This window comes from Phyllostomus discolor, chromosome 2 (genome assembly GCF_004126475.2).
Source record: "Phyllostomus discolor isolate MPI-MPIP mPhyDis1 chromosome 2, mPhyDis1.pri.v3, whole genome shotgun sequence".
NCBI lineage: Eukaryota > Metazoa > Chordata > Mammalia > Chiroptera > Phyllostomidae > Phyllostomus > Phyllostomus discolor.
In genome coordinates this window covers 205,599,334-205,622,843 of record NC_040904.2, presented here as the reverse complement: position 1 = coordinate 205,622,843, position 23,510 = coordinate 205,599,334, and the positions used below count along the sequence as shown (strand labels likewise).

General features: G+C 49.2%; 1 protein-coding gene across 2 annotated transcripts in view; it reads right to left on the bottom strand.

Annotated features, from left to right (window-relative positions):
* Positions 1–23,510, bottom strand: part of BTBD11 (BTB domain containing 11) — a 265,818-nt gene that overhangs the window by 78,991 nt on the left and 163,317 nt on the right. For both annotated transcript variants that reach the window (XM_028533013.2, XM_028533014.2), the window contains exons 2-3: positions 21,320–21,469; positions 14,133–14,337 (exon numbers count right to left, since the gene is read on the bottom strand). In XM_028533013.2, the coding sequence (XP_028388814.1) occupies positions 14,133–14,337; positions 21,320–21,469 (355 nt within the window). The remainder of the gene's footprint in view (positions 1–14,132; positions 14,338–21,319; positions 21,470–23,510) is intronic.

Sequence of the window (23,510 nt, the reverse complement as noted above, 5' to 3'; positions counted from 1 at the left end):
ATAATTTATGCCTCTACTGCCACCCCAACAACACCATGGGAGGGGGCACAGATGATTCATCTTTGGATCACCCAAACTTGCACACGGTAGCCCTTGTTGTGACTCAAGGCGACATTTTCTGTCAGTGTCCCGAATTGTCCTGTCTCCTCCACGGGACTGTCAGCTTCATGAGGGCAGGGTCTTCTCCTGTGCTCTGCTGTGTCCCCAGAGCTTAGCAGTGTGCTTGGCACGTCACAGGTTCTCAATCAACGTTTTTCATGTGAATGAGGGAGTGTAGAACACAGCATGGTGAGCGCAGTTAACGGTGCTGTGTTGTACATTTGAAAGTGGCGAAGAGAGCAGATCTTACACGGTCTCATCACAAGACAAAAACATTGTTGTAACTATGTGAGGTGATGGGCCAGCCAGACTCACTGTGACGGTCATTTCACAATGTGCACGAATGACTGAACCCTTAGATCGTATGTCTGCAACTAACATAATGTTACATGTCAGTTATAGCTCAAAAAATAAAAAAATAAAATAAAACAGGTTCCAAGTTTCTGACAAAAAGATGCTTTGAGTGAATGAACATTTGTTAAGTGAATCCATGAATGTGTGATTGGATCTTGTGAATTTGCCTCGTTTAAATTCTGCTGGGTTTCCCACTTTATTCTGGGTGGTGGTTCACTGGAACAACTGTATAAAAACTAAGTGATAAAAATAGCTAAATGTGGTTCAGTTGTATAAAGGGTAGGAATTCCACATGGTTAAGACTCAATGAGAACCAGGCTTGGGTAAAAACTATGTTACAAGTTAGGTTCAGGACCCTGGCTGAGACCCAGAATGAATCCCAGTGACCCTCCACAGACTTCCGACCCTGGGAAAGTCAGACAGGAAGCAGAACCGATGGGCAGTCAGTCAGGCCACACTGTTGTACAGTCTGGGTGTCCTATCCACCACCACCGTGAAACTGGTACGAGTGGGAGGGGCTGGCGAAGGACCACTGGCCACTGGCTTTTGGAACAACGTACAAGGCTGTCCAGTTCCAGAACAGGCACATTCACATGGTAACACGTTTTGAAATTGCTAAGTGAAACTGTTCCTAGTGCTTTTCCATTGGGAGGTGATAAGGGCAGATCGGGATATGGCATGGTTCAAAAATTGCACACAGTCTGTATTGAGATGAGACCCGGTTCTCTTCAGAGCAGTGAAACCCAATTCAGTTCAGTTCAATTCAAGTAATTCAGTTTAACGAACATTCATTGAGCTTCCCATCACACATAGACTACAAGCCTAAAAGGCTCTGCCAGGTCGGACCCTGCCCACCTTGGATTTCACCTCCTTCATCTCACACGCTCACTCGTTCTGCTCCAGCCTCACTGGCCTCCCTTCTGACCCTTGCGCGGCCAAGGCTGCCTCCTTTCCAGGGCCTTTGTGCTTACTGTTCTCTCTGCCTGGCAAGATCTCGCCGCTGATATATATCTGCATGGCTTCCTGCCTCATTTCCTTTCAGTCTCCACTTAAACGCTTTCTCCTTAGGGAAACCCTCTCTGACCACCTGGGCAAGAATAGCAGCCCCTCTCCCCTGGCGTGAGTGCCCAGTCCTATCTCTCTTTACGTCACTTGTCTTCCCCGGATGGTTTATTATTCGTGCGTTTGTCTTTGTCTGTTTCCCCTAGTAGAATGTAGGCTCCACAAAGACAGGCATTTTGCCTGGCTCAAGGCAGATGCTGTATAAACATCTGTTGAACGGATGAAGGAAGGAATGAGTATCTGCTAGGCAGCTTCTATAGTTGGTGAAATGGCAACAGTCTCAGCCCTCAGTGAACTCATGGCCTAACGTGAAAAGCATGAGAAGAGAAGCTATTTGAAGAGCTTTATGGTAAAGGAATGCAGGAAGTCCTATGAGAGAATGACTCAAAACGAGCTGCAGTGGAAGGGGGTGGGAGTGTGTTGGGAAACACTGTCCTAAGCTCGAAGGTGGAGAGAGAAAGGGCTCAGAAGAACTCAGGCAGAGGAAGTGGGATGAGGAAATGCAGAGCAAGTTCAAGGAGCTCTGTGTGGAGTAGCCGAAGGGACTGTGGATGGGAGACGCTCTGGCAGATGAACTTGATCAGGCAATAAATGCATGAACAGGGGGGACCATCTATAGAACAGCCTGATCACTTAGCTTGCTCGTTGTTCACTGAGTATCCCCTTGGAGCCAGGGTCTGTGCTGAGCTGGTGGAGGACACAGGGACTTAAAACCTGGGTCTGGTGTTCTATGTAGCAAGAGAACTCAGCGTGGCCACGCATTTCCAGTTTCCCAGGGCGGCGTCTATTACAACAAGTCTGACTGTCTGTACTTATCCTTGCCATATGCATGGGATTGTAAGTTTTGATTGGTGGATTGGAGCACAAAGTGGCCCTCTGAGAAGGAAAGACAAGACACCCATAGTGCAAGGCCAACCGCAACACGGGCCAGGGAGATGCTCTGGTCAAGTGCTCTGGGCTCCTCAGAGCGACACGGCCCCCCGGGAAGGAATTCGGAGGCTGCAGAACTGCAGTCAGTGTTAGTCTTTTCGACAAGTTGGTCTTTGGTTTTGTATATTCCCTGGTTTCCTTTTTCTTCACAAAAGTGTTCTTTCCACACTCTTGCAGCCGTCGGGTCTGGGGAGGGGCCGTGGGAGGGGTGGGGTTTGGTGTAGGAACACATGGGGAGCATTATGACAAAGGCTGCCCAAGGATGTGCTCCAGCCTCCGAGCTTGAACTTTTCAGTGAGAGCGGTAGCTTGGGAAAAATACCCACCTTCTTCTTGCAACACGTTCCGCCTAAATTCCTGGGCGAGCCTGAACCTGACTGGCTGAATCTCGGCAGATGCACATATCAGTTTGAAAGAACCCAGGAAGCCTTCCTGAGCAATGTGTCTTATATCCGGGCAGAGCATGCAAACACGGCAGCAATTTTAAATCCAGAATTATACGCAAATATATGACCACCAAACAAACAAATGATTGCTGGAACCGTGGAGACTCCTTAATCTATACATGTGTACAAGAACCTAGGCAATGAACTTCATACACAGCACAAGCTCAAAACCAGCTTTCTGATGGTGTGTAATGACCCTTCTCCGTTCTAGAAGCAATACAGGAAGGAGGGTGGGGATTCCCAGGGGTCCCTAGAACAGCCCTCTGGTTTCAATTTCGCCATTCACTGCCCGACTTTGGGAAAATCTCAAGACTTTTCTAGAGTCAGTTTCTTAAGTCACGAAAAGCAACCCTGGCTGGTCTTCCCACTTCCAGAATCCAGGGAAATTATAAGTGTGGAAGACCCCTAGAAATGGCGAAGTGCTTGCTACAAGAGACTTTGATAATGACCGTGACCAGGAGACCTTGCGGGCCAGGAGGGTGCCACTCCTCCTGACGTTTCCCACAAAACATTTCTTTCTGGAAAAGACAATGGCCGGGGGTGGGGCTGGGTGAGCCAGCCTCCCAGGGCTCGCCTGCAACTTCTCACTCACATCAGCATCAGAGGCCTCCTGAAATACGCCCTCGGCTTCTCCCCTCCGGACGGACTGCCCTTTCACATCGGTTCCCTCTCCACAGGTGTTTTTGTCAGGCTACTGTGGACCGTTTTAAAAGAACAGCATTTCACGAATTGGAAACAACCCAAATGATCAGTAAACTGGGAACTGTCAGGCAAATTATCATGCATCCACAAGATGGGATATTTTGAAGTCATTAAAAAATGATGCTTATGAATATTTCGTAGCAAAATGCTCATACTAAATGAAATTTTAAAGGACAGTAAATTATCTCTCTCTCTATCTATACCCAGAACAACTATTTTTAAAAAACCTCGCTATCTGTATTTAAAAAAAGAAGACAAGGAAATATGTCAACTAATCATTTTGGCTACCTCTGGGTAGCTGAACTGTAGATAATTCAAATTTCCTTTCTTATATTTTCTTTGTGTTTTCCATAATTTAAAAAAATGAGCACCTATAACTCTTTAGGAAACATATGAAAATATTAAAATTGGAATTTACAGCACCTTGTATGTACTATAAGCCAGTCTCCATAAGGAGACCAAAATGGAAGCAGGGGAAATGTGACTAAATCAATACAAACCTAGGAGTCCTGCAGGCCAGGCTCCATGAGACACACACGGGCTTTCCTGGGGAAGCCAGACCTTTTGCGAAGAACGCAAGATCAATGCAGATGCTGCCTACTGGGCGAATGACCAGGTCTACTGCCTGGGCTATTTTCTGTAACATGTGAAACCCAGCCCTGTGCTGGCAGCTGTCAATATACTGTTTCTGAGAGGAGAGAGAAGAGCAGAAACTGGGCCTGGGGCAGTCGTTCGGGAGTGGGCTGAGCTGAGCGGGGAGGGCGAGAGCCCCGCTCCTCCTCCCCCGCGGGCCTTTCTGTTCCCAGGGCCTCGGGCTCCCAGCCCTCAGCCGGCACCGGGCACTTTCAAGGGCTGATTTTTGCTAATGTTCTTTACAGTGTTTTCCCCCTGCATGTTCAGAACATTCAGGTGCAGGGCTCGAGGTCTCAGACACAGGGCATGCAACGGGCTGCCAGTCTCAGGCAAAGGAGAAAGAGCTAGACATCCAAGGAAGACTATGTGGGTGTCCTCAGGACCGCTCAGCAAAGGAAGGGGGCCGGCGGGTGGCATCTCTTGCTGGGGGGCGCCGAGGATGGCATTTGGTCAGACCATGAACCTGTCCCCTGTCTTTGGGACTCTTGCAGAAAGAAACCTTCTAACTGGTCCTACACCATTTCCTGCTCCCTCCCCCTGCGGGCCATGCACTCAGACAGCTCTTCGCACCCCCACCCCCTCAGTGCCAGGCCCTGGCCGGCTGCCAGGGAGAGGGATCGATCGGTGATCAAAGCCCAGTCCCTGCCTGCGAGGAGCTCCAAGTCTGGCAACGGAGACAGACGTGGAAGCAAATGATGACAGACTGGGGCCCCATGGGACACAGACGACAAAGACTCTGGGAGCACGGTGCTTGGGCTCAGCCAAGCCCCTTAACTAGCTTAGCTGCGTGACCTTGGCCACGTCCCTGAACTTCTCTAAGCCTTACTCTCCTCATCTGTAAACCAGGCAAAATGACAGGGTCTCGGAGGGTGGCTATGAAGTGGGGTAATCTGGAAGAGCACTTGTGACACGGTCTGGCACATGGTGGCGCATGTGTTGTTAGAATTACTCAGAAAGCTTCACGGAGAATGGGGGGTGGGGGGTGGGGGTGCACACACAGATTTCCCAGCAGAGGTGGGGAGCCCACTGAGTCTGGAAGGGTGAGCAGGCATTTCCATTTTGCTTAATGCATCTTTTTTTTTTGGCCAAACCTTTACCCTAACCCCACTGCTGAAGGAACAAAGGCCCATCATCACCCACAGGACAAATTTTCCTTCCATACACTTTCAGCTCAGCAAGGAGAGTCTCCATCTATTTAACTGAGAGTGGGGTCCCAGCACCACCGAACTCCTCTGCTCTGGATGCAGACAGGGCTCCCCGCGGGGCAGGCGCCGCGCTGCAGTTGCTAAATGGCGGGGACTGTGGGGGCACTTGGGCACCGTCCAACAGAAGTTTCTGTGATGTCGGACGTACTCTGTGTCTGTGTGGTCCCACACAGGAACCCCCAGCCACATGTCGCTACTGGGCATTGAAAGGGGGCTCGTGGTACTGGGAAACCAAAGCTTTAGTTTTATTGCCTTTCAATTCATTTAAATGTAAACAGCCTCTCGTGGCTAGTGATTCCTGTACCGGGCGGTGCAGTGGTTGTTCCTTAGTGTTTGTGTCGTAAAGGTGAGAATCCCCTTCTTTTCCCCGTCAAATAAAGCGAAGCTGGTTAGACTAGACCAGAGTGCTATGGCAGCCAGTGAGCTAGGATGCGGACGGAGAAGACCCGGCTATGGAAATGAACACGTACGGTACATGCCTTGGATTAGACCAGCCCCACCTGGTAGCAGGGGCGCTGTTTTTAAACGTGAGCCCCTGGTTTGTCACCTGCAGTTAGGAGCAGTCTCTGCCCCTGGGCTGGGAGAAAGCTCCTGGTAACTGCGGCTCAGCTGTTTGACAAGCCCCGGAGGCCGGAGATGCCTCACGGCCCTGCAGCTGGCGAGGTTCCGGATCGGCCCTGCTGCCTCTCCCAGGGCAGGACACCTGTCCCGTCCCGCCTCAGCTTTCCCCCGAGTGCTTGTCGCTAATTTGCTGTCCCTGAGCTACCTGAGATCTGTTTGCCACCTCGTTAGGCGAAAGATGATTATTATGTTTGGATACTGAGCATCTTCCTGTGGCCGCTGCTCCAATGCCCGAGAGTTCTGCAGACTGGCCACATCGGGCCCCTGGAATCCACCCGTTGTCGCAAACTCCAGAGGGACCCCTCGTGAGGTGAAAGGAGCAGAGGCCCCGCAAGGCTCAGTCCAGCCCCGGAAGCCCAGGGGATCTTTATTGGGTAACAACTATGAGCCAAGCTCTACCAGAGAGATAAAAGTCACCATAAAAGCTTATTTCTTGCCCTTATGTAACTTGAACACGAAACCTCTCAGGCCCCAGCCCAGAACAGAATCTGCATTTTAACGAGATCCCAGGAGATTCCAATGCACACCAAAGTCTGAGAGACCCTGCTATAGTGTACAGCCAGGTGATGAGCACCGTGACGGTGAGAATAATTAACAACGGCCATTTTCTACAAACAGCCTAATGTGTGCTGCATTTTAAGTGATATGTATATATATATAAGCATATATATATAGGATATTTATATATACCTAAGAGCTTCATAACAGCCCTCTGAAGTAGGTTCTATGATATCTCCCATTTTACAGATCAGAAAAAGGAGGCTCAGAATGGTTAAGTAACTTGTTCAAGGTCACACAGATAATACAAGTTAGAACTAAGATATTAACAGGCATTCTGGCTCCAGAATAAAAAATATCCAGAGGTAATAATTAATGTGCTATGAAGTTCTTTAACTTTCAAACAGCCTTTTCCTACCAAGTTGCAATTAGAATCGTCTCATCTGTAGATGAAGGCCTTTCTACCTCCCAAAGTTAGTATAAAGATTAAACTCTGCCCTGGCTGGCGTAGCTCAGTGGATTGAGCGCGGGCTGCGAACCAAAGTGTCGCAGGTTCGATTCCCAGTCAGGGTACATGCCTGGGTTGCAGGCCATGACCCTCAGCAACCGCACATTGATGTTTCTCTCTCTCTCTTTCTCCCTCCCTTCCCTCTCTAAAAATAAATAAATAAAATCTTTAAAAAAAAAAGATTAAACTCTATAAATACAGTGCCTCCATAGTACATGGCACATAGTAGGTGCTCATCACATGTCCACTGCCTTCCTTTGGGCACCCTCACGCCGCTGTCCAGGGAGAGCTTACGAGGTGTCAGAGCCCGTTCTGCTCTCCTCACCTCCCTCCTCGAGTCTCTCCTGGCTCTTCACTGCCTGCGGGAGAAAGTCTCGATGCTTCGGCCAGCCTCTCAGCTTCCTTTCCTGTCTAGTTTGTTACTGCATCCTGCGCCTCACTTTCTTTTCCCTCTCACCTTCCTGCCCCACCCCCACCCATGGCAGATAATCTGTTGTCTTAGCACAGAGCTCTCTAATCTAGAGCCACCCAGTGTTCATTTGATGTTTTTCATACTCACAGGCCTGCCCGTTTGTGAAGCTGCATAGCCTTGCTGCACCTCAGTTTCCTCCTCTGTGAAATGGGGAGAAGCAAGGCTGTCACCTACCCCTAGCGGTACTGAGAGGACTGAATGGGTTGATACACACACAGAGTATAGAGCAGGGCCTGCCACACCCTAAGTGCCAATCAAAACCTCTTGTGTCTAAGAAGAGGTCAACCTACATTAAAGGAGTAAATAACGTTCTTGCCATGCATGGAACTGCTATGTGTTGGTGACCGTGTGTGGCTCTTACAGAACTTCGTTCACTAGCCATTGAAGTGACTCCATGAAGTAGGATTACTATTTCTTGTTTATAGCTGAGGAAACTGAGGCCTCGTGCCAGGGAAGAGGAGAGCCGGAACCAAGCCGAGGGCTGCCGGGGTTGACGCTGGCGAGGTGGCCTTCTGGGCTGGAACACACAGGCTTGGGACCCAGCTCTGTGCAGTTCTGCAAGCGTGTATTGAGCCCTTACTCCGTGCTGAGCACTGAGCCAGGCGCTGGACGGTTAGTGAATCCTGAGGTCTTAGAGGAGGTCATGCCTAAGATGAGTCTTGAAGGATAAAATGATAGAGGTGGTCGGATGATGGAGCAGGAGAGAGACGCTATTCCAGGAAGAGGGCAAAGCACGCGCGGAGGCACTGAGGCACTGCCCTGCGGATCCACTGCAAATGTGCTTATGACTCCAGACAAATCCCTCATCCAAGCAGGCCTCCGTTTTATCACCTTTGACCTAAAGCACATTCGACACCATCGTTCCCACATCTCTCTTGGCATTAAATCCCACGTCAAATAACGTAGCAGTCCATGGAAAATCCATGCTTTGTAGGTTACTTAACAATAGAGACCAACTATGTACAAAAATTATATATACACAGGAAACTAAGATCGGAGGGGAATGCCCCATAGAGTCCCAGTGCTGATTTCTGGATGCAGAGACGTTGAGTGATTCACAATTTCTTCCTTACCGTTTTTTGGACTTGTCACATTTTATTTAATAAGTGTCTCAGTTTTATATCTGAAAACATTCATAAAAATTGTTTAAAAATTTTTAGGGATTAGGGATGAGCCTTTCCAACATTATCATTTCTTTAAAACTATAGCCCATTGATAGGTAAATGGCTTAGTGAATACAAGCAAAGACCAAGGTCTATCTTCAAGAGTTCAATCACTAGTTCTGCAACTTTAACACATGACCTTGGATAAGGTAATCAATGCCAGTTACTATAACTGCAAAAAAAATGTTTCATAAAACATATTTTACCTCATGTAAAATACTCTAATTTTATCATTTAATTCAATTCTAACTCATTAAAAAAATACAGGTCACAACCCACAGCATCAGGGGTCAGCCAGTTTTTCTGGAGAGGGTCAAATAGTGTTTTGAGCTTTGTGGGCCAGTTGATCTTTGTCACAATCAATCAAAAGTGCAAAAGCAGCCGCAAACAATGTGTAAACAAATGAGTGTGGCTAGGTTCCAATAAAACTTTATAAAAACAGGCAGTGGGCCAGGTTTGCCCTGTGGTATAGTTGGCCAGTCCCTGCACTACACTGAGTTAATGGCTCACGAATAGGCTGTAACCTACAGTTCGAAATTGTTGGGATTAGAGGTGTTTTTATCCTTGCCAGATGAAATAAATTGCAGTAATGGTCAAGTTACAAATGAATCATGTTTTAAAACTTTGTTTCTTAGGTGAATTATTGAGAAGTCAACATAATCCCCCACCACCTTGGAACCATTTATACGGTGGTTGAGGTGTCAGACCAGCCCACAGAATCCCACATACAGAGGTGTAATATATGGTCCTCTCACTCCGTTATTCATCCACTGACTCCGAATTTCTGCAGGGCCCACTAGCACTGGGATGGACATTTGGGGGAACTTTTGTGTCCGATGTGATCACTGACCTTACAAAGATGAGGAAGTAGAGACACAAATAGCATATGATCTCACCTATAAGTGGAACCTAATCAACAAAACAAATAAATGCAAAATAGAAAAGAGAACAAAATAGAAAGAGAGACATGGAAATAAAGAGCAAACTGACAGTGATCAGAGGGGAAAGAAGGGGGAAGGGCAAGTCAAGGAACATGTATAAATGACCCATGGACAAAGACCAAGGGGTAGGGGGAGGGTTAAATGGGAGTGGGGGCAGGGGAGAGTAATGGGGGGAAAATGGGGACAACTGTGATTGAACAACAATTAAAAAAAACTAAATAAATAAAAATTTAAAAAATACTGCAATCTTTAACATGTTTCCAGAGGAACAGAGTTAGAGAATTAACCCAAGGTCAAGTTCTTATAAAGGCCCTGGCTGGTATGGCTTAGTGTATTGAGCACCAGCCTGTGAACTGAAAGGTCGCTGGTTCGATTCCCAGTCAGGGAACATGCCTGGATTAAGGGCCATGTTTCCAGATGCGGTCTTGTGTGAAGCAACTGATCGATGTATCTCTCATACATCAATGTTTCTCTCCTCCTCTTTCTCCTTCCCTTCCCCCCTCTATAAAAATAAATAAATAAAATTAAAAACAATTCTCATGAAGAAGGAAAGAAAGATTTGGTAACCTCTGCCTATACTGGACCTCCCAGAGAGTTTTTTCCCCCTGCTTTAAGCAGTCATAGTAGGTTCAACTTTGACAACTAAGCATCCCCACTAGTAGGGCTGCTGTATCAAGGATACCTCCGCTCACTTGGATTGTGATATATTCCTTCATGGAAAAGAATGGGGAAGAGTTATACCTCCAATGCTGGAAATTTTGCCTAACTCTGGTTGGATATGTCCACTGGTAGGTTAAAATTTGAATATCTCTTGTCACATAGGCCACAGATAAAAAAGCATTAAGAAATGATGTGTTTGGGGTAATCTTTCAGTAGGGTGAATGTCTTGAAAGATGTGTTTAGGTACCGTTAACTTCTAACATCAGCTGTGGTTGCTTTATTAACTCTGTTTCCTCAAATGTCAATTCTTCTATTTGTTAAGGCTATTTTGTTTCTTCCCTTAGTTTTCCTCAAATCGTTGATTGGTGATGATATACTTGTGTTTGTAGTTGATATGTCCCTAGTAGACAGTCTGCCATACCTGTTTGTATAACTCTTCTTGCAAGAGGACAGGGAGCTGCTACTGCCTAGGTATAAATTTTGGTTTGTTTTCAGGGAGACTAGGGTAGAGGAGAACTACCTGATGGTCTCATCTTCCAGGTGATGCCGATCATTGTTCCTCTCATGCGTTACCAGTTACCTTGGGCAACAAAATGCTTCTATTATCCTACTATTTTTTCATTGTGTGGCATCAATTTACTGAAATCATCCATAGCCAAATGCATCTAGGAGTCACTGATATTTCCAGTCATGATAGAGGGGAAGAAAATCTTGCCATAGGTTTGCAATGATTCCATTTAAAGACAGCGGCCTCATGTGGTCCCTACCATTAAAATGAAGGTGTTTATATGTATCATTATAATTTGGAAAATAAATACATCCTAGTCATACTCTTACAAAATTTATCCGAGTTTCTTTTTTTTTTTTAAATAAAAATATCTGAGGTACCTGAAAGATTTCAGAAGCTCAAAACATAGAAGCCAAGGTTCTGGAAAATTTTAAATTACAGAAATTTCATGCTGGCACTGAGTTTCTTCAAAACCCCACAGCGAAAAATGAAACTGTCCAAAGCAAATGCAGCAACTCTAAAGCTGTGCCCACATGAAAGAGTGAAATGGTGCATGTGGGCCCCACGCCAATTGCTCCAGCCAAGAAAGGCTCTTCCGACAAGGAGAAATAGTTTCAGGCACAAAACAATCTGTATTTCAGTCAACGAATATTTCTCAGGCGTTCTGGTGGGCATGAACAAAAGCACACTCATGTTCAGCCCCCGTTCCTGCAAGGACCCCTAGGCTTGCAGAGAACCATATAAGCACCACGGCCCTACTTGACCCTGCCAGAATGGAAATGAAGAATCGAGGAAATGTTGTTGGAGGGTGCGGTGGGGGAAGAAGACAGAAAGAGATAGAAAAGCAACTCCCAGTTCGAGTTCTATCTCCCACTGGAACTTTCTCGCGGAGGGAGGTTTGGGTGTGGAGCTGATGTAAACACTTGACTGAAATGGTTAAAGGCTTTTTCTTCTCTGAAATAAATGTGTGTTTTCAGATGCTAAACACTGCTGCCTATTCCGTCAGGGCAGGGGAAGAAGTAGATTTTGAATAGAAGGAATCGCATACAGGCTTCTACAGGGACAATGACAATGGTATTTTTGAGCGATAATGAGGAAAGAGCATGCCAGCTACTTCTGGGGAGGCGGGGAGATGGGGAGGAGGGGATATCCCCTGGTACCAGGCACGGCACTGCATGTCTGAGCTACAGCGTCTAATTCACTGTTGACGCCAGTCCCATGAGGCTGGTCTCATTCTCATTTGCCCCCAGAGGAGCAGAGAGGTTCAAAGAGGTGATATGCCCTGTTCATGGGCTCCGAGCTAGAAGCAGCAGGGGTGGAACCCAGACCCATAGGACCCTCTGACTCCTACATCCATACTCTTTCCAGAGGACCGAAGTCAACAGAACTCAAACATCACAGGTTCTGCTTGGTGTTTTGTGTTGTTGCCTGAAAACTCAACCAAAAGAGAATGGAAGGACCCAGATAAATGATGCCGACACATTCTGGGACATCTTCTCTTTAGTCTGCCCTCCCTCACGGCCCATCCTCTTTAAAACTGGCCCCAGAAAGTTTGGAATCCTTAGATGGCCGTCCTAGAATGGAGCTCGGAGGCGGCGATGTCTGGCTGGAGAAGGAGAGGGGGTCATCTGCTGAGAGTGGGCACTGAAGAGGACGTGAAGGGTGAGTCAGAGAAGAGGTGACAATAACACAGGCAATGGGTGGGGGGAGGGGACCGAAGGCCGAGGCACCCCACAGGCCAATGGCTTCCATTCTCTCAGCCCTCAGGAGTCGTGCTCACAGAAAGCAGAGCCTCAGTGTGTCTGACCGAGGTCATTTCTGCCCAGGGACCGTGGGTATTTTGCCGTCTCTCATCTGGGGCGTATTTGGCACATGACAATAGGCACAGCGCACCCAGTGATTTGGCCTCAAGAGTGGGAGACCTGAGTAATCCCCTGATTAAGTCCACTCCAGATGGGACTGAAATATTAACGCTAATTTGGAACTCTTAAAAAAAAAAGAGGCAACTTCTGCCTGGCCCAGGCTCCATCTTCTTCCCAGAACCAGGAGCCAAGAGACGTGGTTTTGTGAAGGAGCCCAGTGAAGCCCTAACCCGTCTTGGCAGGAACCGAGCATCAGGGAGAATTTCAAAACAACTTGGAAACATTTAACAGAGGAAGGAAAACTGCACTGGGCTCAAATGGAGTTTCTCGGCTACATGCAGCTAATACCCACAACAATAAAAAGCAAACATTTGTATACTCTGTGCTGCACCATTCAAGTCACCTAATCTTTAAACCGCCCTAGGAAGGAATTACTCTTAGTCACTCTATAATGCAGATGAAGAAACTGAGGCACAAAGAGGTTAAGGCCCTTTCCCAAGGCCCCCTGGCTTTGAATTGGAAGGGCCTGGATTTGAACCCAGAAGTCTGGGTCCCAGAGCCTGCTGTCTTAACCACTGTTCTGACAAACAGGCGTCACCACTACGGTAGCTGAAGTAAAGAGGCCCACGTGGAGGCGGGACCTGACGGGTGAGGCACTGTGGGGAGATAAACTCTGTGGCCCTGTCCCCAGAGGAAGAGGGGACACCTCCACACAGCCAGTACCCCCGAGGGTGGTTTCCGAGGCCCTGAGTCTGAGAGGATGAAACCACCCCCAGAGAACCCTGGGGCTTTCCAGATGGAGGGGAACCTGGGGACCAATTATTCAGCCACCGGTTGACAGATGGGGAGACTGAGGCACAGGAAAGCAGAGGAATGGTGCCAAGGAGCAGCCGAAGCTGGGTCAGAGGGAGCCTCCTCTTCCAGGAAGCTCTCCCTTCCTTCTCTCCTGTTTTTTTCCTTTCCCGTGAGGATTCTGCGTCCCCAGCAAGCTGGTCTCCCGCCCCGCTGTGTGGCCCACTTTGGATGAGCAGGAATGTATGGTCCAACCCTCCCGCTCCTGGGAGATGCTGGGCAGCCAGGATGGAATGAAGATAAGACCCAAGGAGCAGGGATCCCCAGAGCTGCCCTTACCAGGAAGCTCCCCTGTCCTACCGAGGCCCTCACCCTTCCAGAATCTGCAGACCCTCTCTTCTCACCCAGGCCACGTTTTACCTGGAGCTGGACCAGCCCTGTGAAATCCCACTTCCCAGATGCCACCAGGGTCTCACTCAGATGCCCTCTTAGGGCGCATGGTTCCCATCTGGACCCCTCCAGTGAACTTCTGCGAGCTGGGCAATTCTGCTCCCAGCATTCTCCCCTCCTGGCCCCTTATGCTTGCACCTCCATGAAGGCAGTACCCACCCTGCCACCACAGGGGGTGTTGGCCAGAGGGGAGCTCCTCTCTTTTACAAGGTAAAGGCCGGTCTTACCTTTCTACCTGGAGGTTGACTTTGGAAGGTTCCACGTTGGGATTTTCCCACTCCATCTGTGGGCAGTGCATGAAATAGCAAAGGGTGTACAGGGCCTCCGGCTCCCAGTAGAGCGCCCCCTGCTTTTGGTGCAGGGGTGTGCCGTTACCATGGTGCTTGGCGTTGAGGGGCTGCAGGTGATGCATCGCTCGGGACACCAGGTCACCTGTGGACAGAAGTAAGATTTCAGATCCTTCAGGCAGCCGAGACTTGCAGGAAAGATGTGCCTGAAGATCTTTGAGAAATCCCGTTTTACAGACAAGGAAACGGAGACTCCAGAGCACAAGGTTAGTCGGAAGCACGGACAGATTTCAATCCGGGTATGTTTGACCCTCATGCCTGCGCTCTTTACCCCACGCTGACCTAATCCCTTTTTCCCAGACAGCCCAGTGCAGCCCCATCCAGCTTCAAGTTCAACTTAAGGGTATTGGGTATTATGTAGCCAAGGTGTTAACAAATGTTCTTTACCCTTGAGTCGGTAATTCCATTTCTGGGACTCTGTCCCAAAGTTAGAATCCAAAATGCAGCAAAATCTTCATGCTCAAGGATTTTCACCCAAACCTTATTTATAGGGTCCAAAATTTGACAAAGAAACAAATATTTAAAAATAAGACTGTGGTTAAGTAAACTCTGGCCCATCCACGATAAAATCATAAACTTAAGCAGTCATTAAAAACGTTTACATAGAAATGCAACAACATGAAAAAAAAATCCTTATGTTAAAATGGTAAGTGGGAAAAAAACCGACATTCAAAATTATGTAGGGTGATTAGGATTATGTGATTAAAAAACGAGGCACTGAGTAAATACCAGAAGAAAATATCAAAATGTTGACCGAGGATTTGTCTGCCTAGTGGGACTGTGGTTGATATTCTTTCACATCCAGCTTTTCTGTAATTTCTGAATTTTGAATTTTGGCCTGTGCTACTTGGTATTATCAGGAATAATAAGCTTACTGAGGCAGTGCTTGCTTTCCTGAACCTTCCATCTCCGGTCAGCCTAGAGTGCACTCACTTATCCATCTGTTTTTCTTGAGAAGACCCATAAAAGAGCTCAAAAGAAGAAAAACTCAAGGGCAGGGAGGGTCTGTGTTTGGGGCCCCTCTCTGTTCCCTGAGACACTGGGAAGCCTTTCGGCTCAGGTGGACGACACCTCCTCCGAGCATCATTCAGCTCGCCCTGCGCTTCCAGGTTTCCTGCTGTTTGTTCTTGCTGCCGTCACCCCTTAGGGTGCGCTTTCCTTCATTCTCCCAGCTACGGAAGACCTTCCAGGCTGTGCTCAAGTACCTCTTCTTCCACGGAGCCCTCCAGAATGCCCCCAGTCTGAATCAATCTCCCCTTCCCCTGTATATCCGCAACACCCGCTCAAGTCTAGCGTATTCTTTGTTCAATGCTGTCATGTTTCCCAGTTAGGTCATGGTCCCCATGTCTACTGAGCCTCAGGGGCAGAGGCCATGACTCACTCCTGCCCTGTTCCTGAAGGAGCAGTGTAGCGTCAGTGGTTAGAAACACGCTGACTGGACACAGACGGGCCACCACCGCCACCGTCATCCTTCCCACCATCATCTCCATCCACATCATCATGATCATCATCATCATCACTGCCACCGTCATCCCGTTTACCAGCCCAGTCCCTGCACCAGAGCCCCCGAGGATGTCTCCGAGCAGGGCTGGCCATGGGCGATGAACTTGGCACGGGGATTCTGCCACCACTAGCTCCACTTTACACCCTGCCTCATGTACGCGCTGCTTGCCACTTTGCCTGTCAGCTTCACGCGCCCAGCACCATCAGTCACTCGTAACTACCTGCCCTGAGTTTGGGCAGCGGGAGTCGGGCTCCAGACACCTGCGGGAGAATCCGCGTATAACCAGGTTTCCCCAGCGCCAGCCGCGTGGGAATCGCCGTCCGGACTTCTCGCCTATCTGTGTGCTGCAGGTATGATTTATTTACTTAACAGTTTTTCTTTAAATTGGCCCATTCTTTCCCACAAATAAATTCATTTGAAAAGGAAGCCTCCTATCAGGGCCACAGATGGAAAACCAATATTTTCTAGGACGCATAAAACATTCATAGCAATTTCTAAATGAAATAAGCCAGGCGGCGAAACACAAATACCGTATGATCTCACCTGTGAGAAGAACTTAATGAACAAAACAAATGAACACGCAAAACAGAAACAGAGGCAAGGAAACAAGGAACAGACTGACAGTGACCAGAGGTGGGGGCGGGGAACCAACGGGGGAAAGAAGGAGAAGGGACTAGTCAAGGAACCGTGCATGAATGACCTGGGGAAAGGGACAACAGGGTGGGGAATGCCTGTGGAGGGGATGGGGGGGCCAGGGTGAGTGGGGCAGGGGAGGGCAATGGGGGAAGATTGGGACAACTGTAATAGTAAAGAAATAAAAAAAATTCATAGCAATTACAAACTGAAAGCGTTTTCTGTATCACCTGTGAAGAGCTATAGGTAGATCTACAGGCTGTCCTTGCAGCTCTAACCCCCCAGGCTCAGGCTGTGGGTGCAACCCCGACTCAGCCTCTCTCCTGCCTGTCCTGGGACAAAAGGACACACCTCCCAAAGGTGGGGCGGGGCTCCTTCCTTCTCAGCCTGAGCTTAGATGTCCCCTTCACTTCAGTCCATCCCTGCAGTGAGGTTTCAAAACCGCCCATGGCCCTGGGGCTGCAGGCAGTGGGGCTGCAGGCAGTGGGGCTGTGGCTGGTCTCTGGTCTTGAAGAGCCCGTCTGCATTTCAAACGCGGACAGAGACCTCTTGTCCAAGCAATAAGGGCCGTTTTGTTTGGTTTCATTTTTTTTTCCTGGTGGCACATTGGAAAGACAACCCAGAAACCCTTTTTCACACAGTTGTAAATTAATGGCCCCATTTTGATTGCCTCATTGAGTGGGAGCAACAAGTTCACAGCTAAGTGTGAAAAGAAAACAGAAAGAGGCATATTTTTTTTAAAAAAATGAAGCCCTCATTTTTGAAGGACAGAAAGCAATTATACTATAATTGATGGCTGTCCAGTCGGGGTTAATCGGGAGCCTGGGGGCAAGCCTGGGGTATCCCGCAGGAGAGTCGATGCAACATCTGGGGACCGGAATACGGGATTGGACGGGACCCACGGCCGAGTCAAGCCGGCTGGAAAGTGAGAAAGCCCAGGGCCTCTGCTTTCTGCCTGGCCTCAGTGGAGACGCTGGTGGAGAGATGGGTTAGGGGGGGTGGCCCCGATTCCCCCAGACCTGCTCACTGGTTCAGGGGAGCAGGCCTGGACCGTCTGCCAGACACCAAGTCAGCTGTGAAGTTCAGCACACAGCCTTGCAAATGTCCTGGGGCGTGTGGCGAAAGAGTCGCCAGCCGGTGTCAGTTTGGGGACCACCGTGGTATTCTGATTTAGCTTCTCTTTCTAATGTTTTAGACAGGCAGAGGTCCAGTTCTGGTTCTCGGAGTTCGAAATTGAGTTTCACAGAGTATGCACTAGTTTACTCAAGTTTCGTGAAGCGTTTCCTTCCTCTGTAGCATTGGCGTCAGCTTTCTGCCCCCGCGGATCAGCTCGCTGTGGGTCATCCATTTATCCGTGTGATAGTCAACCGATATCTCCCAAGCTACGGGCGATGCGTTCGGTGCTCAGAACGCAAAGCTGAACTGGACACAGCGTAGCAGAGCAGAGAAAGAAAAATCTGGGTTTAAATGATGACTCTGCCTGGGGCCCAGGCATTTATCCTTCCAAATCTCAGTTTTCTTATCTGTGAAATGGGAGCAATAATACCCTCACTGTATTTGAAGCATTTGGCATACAGCAGGGGCTCTGGAACTAGTGGGTGCATTTTCACCCCGAACCATAACAGGCTGGGCAAAGATGGCTCTGGACGTCGCTACTTATTAAGGCAGTTCTGGATTTTGACACAATGCTCTGAGGACAGAGGCAGGGGCTACAGGGAGAAGTCTCCAGCTACCGGCAGGGGTGGGGGGGGTGCCCTCTGGGTGCCTGATGACTAACCTTTGTGAATTTTCACATCTCCAGTTTAGTTTTCAGGATAGCATCTCCAGTGCCTCCCACAGGGCCAAGTTCAGATCCTCAGCTGGAAGGAACACAGACCTGAGCAACTCCCTGATCTCAAGGGGGGCTCTCGTGTCCCCTGTAACACGCAGAAGCAGCTGCTGGGCATCCCCCAGGGGGAGTCTTGTCTAGTGTCGAGGTGGCAAAGCTCTGCCCGGAGACCTGGCTTCAAGCTCCAGCCCTTTAGCTCTCAGGTGTGGTTGATCTTAGACAAGCTGTTTTTCCTCTTCTCGCCTCCATTCCCGTATCACTGTGGACTACAATGGTTATAGTGGAGATGATTCGTGTAGATTTTTCATAGTTCCTTAGTTCAATGACAGCAGCTGCTGCTGTTGTTATCCCTGGCTATGAAGAAGGTCATGGTCAGGGGCTCTGCCCTTGAGCCTGGACAGCCTGCTTCCAGAAGAGCAGGGATGGCGAGGAACAAATTCTCTCCACCTCGTCTTCGCTGGAAAAAACAGCGGTGTCTAGAATCCACACTGGCAGAGTAACCTTTGAATATGGAGAGCAGCCTTCTGTGTACACAGAGAGAGCGAGGCTGTATTGATTCAGACCACGGTACAAGCCAGTCTAAATTACAGTGAGATCAGAAAAGAAGGCAATTTTATTATCTTCAGTCGCCCACGCGGCTTATCAACGCGCTTCCTCGCATGTGTTCTAAGGGGCCCGCTTAATGAAGGGACAAGACCCATTGTTAATTAGCAGCACCCGTTTGTGTGCCGACAATTCATATGCGAAAGTCAACATTCAGCCGTGATGACAGCATTTAATTTGCAGAGCAAATTGTCCTTAAAAACAATTTATGCGGCAAGCCGCTCCCGCAGACTGCCTGCCTAGGTGAACTGCGGGTTTGTTTAGCAAATCCTTTCTCCTTAACGGGGCTCTGGAATTAAGCGGGGTCCCGGCCCAGGGGCTGGACACGGCTGGGAGGGGCCGTGAAGATATCCCAGGACAAACCTTGGAGACCCCAGGGGACAGAGTGTGTGGACCAGCTGGAGTGGTGGCCTTTACCCAGGCGACGCCTGTGCAGACTGAGACCCAGCGCTGTAGCCAGCTTCCGCCTCTCCAGGGTCCTGGGCGTGTCTTGGCATTTCTTCTTCTTCTTAGAATGATGCTTCCCCAAGGGCACGGTTTTGACCCTCTCTGTCTGAACCTCCGGGGAGCTGTTAAGATGCAGACATTTTCTCATCCCTTTCCAATTGTTGCAGATGTCTCAAAATATCTTTGCATACCTCAGAATAATGGGGTCAGCCGAGCTGCTGCTGGCTCTTGTTCATGTGCTCGTGAGAAAGCACAGAATACTCCACCACCATTTAGATGAAAATTTTAGTGTAATTGCTTTCCTTTGTAAACGCAGGCAGTGTATTTTGTGCACTTAAAAATATTCGGAGGCAGAGTCCATCGGGTTGCCCGTGGTACCCAAAAGTGTAAGAAAAATCGTGAGACTGCCTGAGGGTTGGGAAGCGCCTGTGACGGGAGGCATCTCGCGGCTTCAGGGGGTTGGATGAGAATGGAGACGTAATTTCCAAAATTCAGGTGCAGGAAAGCGGCTCTAGTGATCACCGGGACCCCCTACAGCTTGCATTAGCTACTATTGTAGTTTGCTTTCCAGGGGCACCGTGTGCTGAATGGAGGGTGCCTGCCCCTCCTGCGTGTACAGGGGATTCTCATGGGAAGAGGCACATGCTGCTCTCCGGATCCTGAAGGATGCTCAGGATGCTCTAGTCTCTCCCACCAACTTGCACTTGAACCTGACCCATGCTTTCTGGATCAATGCTCTCGTCCCGTCAGGAACTAACACACAGCTAAGGCATTTGACAACCAACGGGATCAGAAGTTAACACGGATTTACCCTGCTCTGGTGGGCTGGGCCCAGAGAACACAGCAGCCCTGGGTTAGGGGGGCACACGCATGACGAGTCACTGATCAGACTGTGGCATCCCCACCTTCTCAGCAATCCCTCCCATCTCTCCACCTCTCTCTCTTTCCACTACTTTTTATATTTCCTGAGGACCTACTATGTGCCAGGCAGTATTCTTGGTGCTGGGGTTACATCAACGAACAAAACAAACACCTCTACTGTCTGGGAGACTATATCACAGTAGGGAGGGATAGAGAATTAAAAAAAAATAAACGAGTAAAATGCAGGGTGTGACTGAGGGAAGGGTGGTGACTGCCCATGGTTGTCAGGTTTGCGGGGATAATGAAGATGTTTTAAAACTGCAGTTATGGTTTCACAGCTCAATAAAATGCACTAAAAATCATTGAACTGTATACTTTAAGTAGGTGAACTGTATATCACTTAAAACAACAACAACAAACAGAGTACGCCATAGGATAACTGCTGGGGAGAAAGGTAAAGCAGGGAAGGGGGTCAAGGTCCTCAGGGGGTCATAATGTTAAACAGAGGGGTCAGGGGAAGCCTCATGGAGAAGGTCATATCTGGGTGAGGCTTGAAGGTCATGAGGGAGCAAGCCATGTGGCTATCCAGAGGAAGAGTGGTCCAGGGGGCGGGAACAGTCGGTGCAAAGGTCCTGAGGCATGCCTGCTGTGTTCAAGGAACAGCCTGGGCCAGGTGGCTGCAGCTCACTGGGTCACAGGGACCTCAGAAGAAGATGTCCGAGTGGTGGGGGTGCCTGGAAGCAACTCTGAGAACTTTGGTTTTCCCTCTGGGTCCGATGCAGAGAGATGCCATCCGATATATGCTCTAAACGAATCCCATTGTGAAAATCCAGGGAACAGACACCATTTACAGAGCGCTTACTGGGTGCCGGGCTTGTGGCAAGCTCCTTTATGGGCATTAGCTCATTGAATCAGAACTACGCTCTAAGCCAGGGACTATTCTTTTCTCCCCTTTAGGAAGCCGAGGCTCAGAAAAGGTTAGGAATTTGACCCCTGTCAGTGGCAGGGTCAGAGAACTAACCGGGTCTGCCTGCCTGCAGAACCCTGGTCTCGCCCACGGCCACCATGGCACTGTTTCACGCACACGGCGGGTGTTCCACAAAAGGTGTCACGTGGCTGGTTACAAAGCACTGCCCTGCGGGCAGGGGCACCTGGGGAACAGATGGGGCAGGGAAGCCAGCGTTCACTTACTCAGTTCTGCGATGCTGGCCACGCGGGTGGCCAGCAACGACTGCTCGATGGTCCTCAACTCCGACTGGCTGAAGATGGGCAGCTCTCCCGGCTTGCTCGCCCGCTGTGGGTCTCGGTGAAGGTTCAGGCTGTCTGGCAGGCACAGCACTCCTGCAGTCGGCGGGAGAGACAGCGAGAGGAAAACAGGTTGTTACTTCCCAGTGAACCCAAGGAGGGGTGCCCAGCCTCGCCTGGCCTCACACTGCACCGGGGTTGGTGCCACAAAGCCACCGGGACAACCGAGGCTCCAGACCCCTTTCAAGAATAACGTCGAGCCATTTTGAAACGTTTCCTCAAGGTCCTGACCCGCTCATTGTAACAAACGCGTGGGCATTTGTCTGTAGGCACATTTCCGAAGGACCCAAGACAGAGCAGGATTCCAGCTGCTCAGCGGTGCCTCGGGGGAAGCCGTGGTCACTTGCTCCAGCTGCTGTCCCCGAGGACTTGGTTAGCCCAACAAATTTCAGCCTGGGTGGCTGGGCTGTTATCTGTTAGATAAGGCTGTTGCCTTTTCTGAGGAGCTCCGTGTCTGAAGGTAAAGAGTCCCTGTGGAAATCCCTGGAATCCAATTAACCTCTTCCCCTCCGTTCCGTTCTGTGAACACTCCGCGAGAACCTCAGTACTGACTCTGGCAGGTGAGACAGAAGTGTTCACCGTTCCCCTCACCGCTCAGCCTCCCTAGGACAAGTGCGCTTCCTCGTACCTTGACTTTGGGCTTGCCTGCTCACTCTGGCCCAAGGTATGTTCACAAACAGGATGGAACTAAGGGGCTGAAGAGCACATAGGCAGCTGACCTTGGTCTCTTGTGCCTCTGCCATCAACCTGGGAAAAACAGGCCCTGGCTAGCCTGCTGGTCTGAGGAGGGTGAGAGACACACGGAACGAGTCCAGTGCCAATGTGAAGCTTAGAGCTGCCCCGCAAAGCACGTGCTCATTCGGTACGCCATTGACACAGTGGGCTGTTTGTTACTCAGTATTATGGCGGTGATAACAACAGATACACCTACGCAGTGCCGATCCCTGAGGATACAATGAACAAGGCAGGTACTGTGCTGTGTTAGGGCCCGAGGTCACAGTGACGGGCAGAATACACACACTGCCTGTCCTCAGGGGGCTCACAGTCCAGGCAGAGGAGACAGACCACTACACACATAACACAAAGCCATATGATGAACGCTCTACGGTGGGAGAAAATGAGGAATGAAGGCATGTCTTAGCAGGGAACTGAACAATGAGCGGTTGTCAATAAGTGGGAAGCACTTATTGAGTACCTGCTGTATTCCCAACCCCGTCAGGCATTTTGAAGATGCAAAGGAAAGAGAAGACGTATTCAAGTAGTTTATGAACGAACCGAAGAGACGAGACTGGCCATGACAAAGTCATTTAGGAACAATAAGATAGTATTCATATGCAGGTGCTCAATTATTTAAGGCAACTGGCAGGGCAACGGGAAACAGAATACAAAGGTCAGTAGTTCAAGTCCACGCCTCACCCTGCTGGAACCACAAAGGCTCAGCAAACAGAGGTTCCTCCTGTGGAGTTGGGCAGATGGGAGGTGGCACCTGTCACACACCTCTTCTGGCCCCTGCTGCCCAATGGGAGGCTGCGGCCACACGGAGCCAGTCATAGGTTCCTGGGTGTTTCACCTTCACACTCGACAGGCTGATACAGCGGAAAGGGTAACTATAAAAGACCTTTTTTTTGGGTGAATAATGAATAAAAGGATGAACAATGCAAATGATGATTCGATTTCAATGTTCCTATAATCAGGAAACTGGTCAAGGAGGTTTCTTACTAAGATTTATTTTTTAAAAGAGATTTTAGTTATTTATTTTTAGGGAGAGGAGAAGGGAGGGAGAAAGAGAAGGAGAGAAACTCCAATGTGCAGTTGCCTCTCACAGGTCCCTAACTGGGGACCTGGCCTGCAACCCAGGCATGTGCCCTGATTGGGACTTGAACTGGTGACCCTTTGGTTCCCAGGCCAGCACTCAATCCACTGAGCCACATTGTCCAGGGCCTAAGATTGTTTTTTAACCCTTGTTGTGCAAACATGTGTGACTGTGATTAAGAATAAGGACATATGTTATGTTCTGACCCAGTGGACTCACCACTACCACCAGCATGCACACATACACTGGTCGTGCTTTCCATAA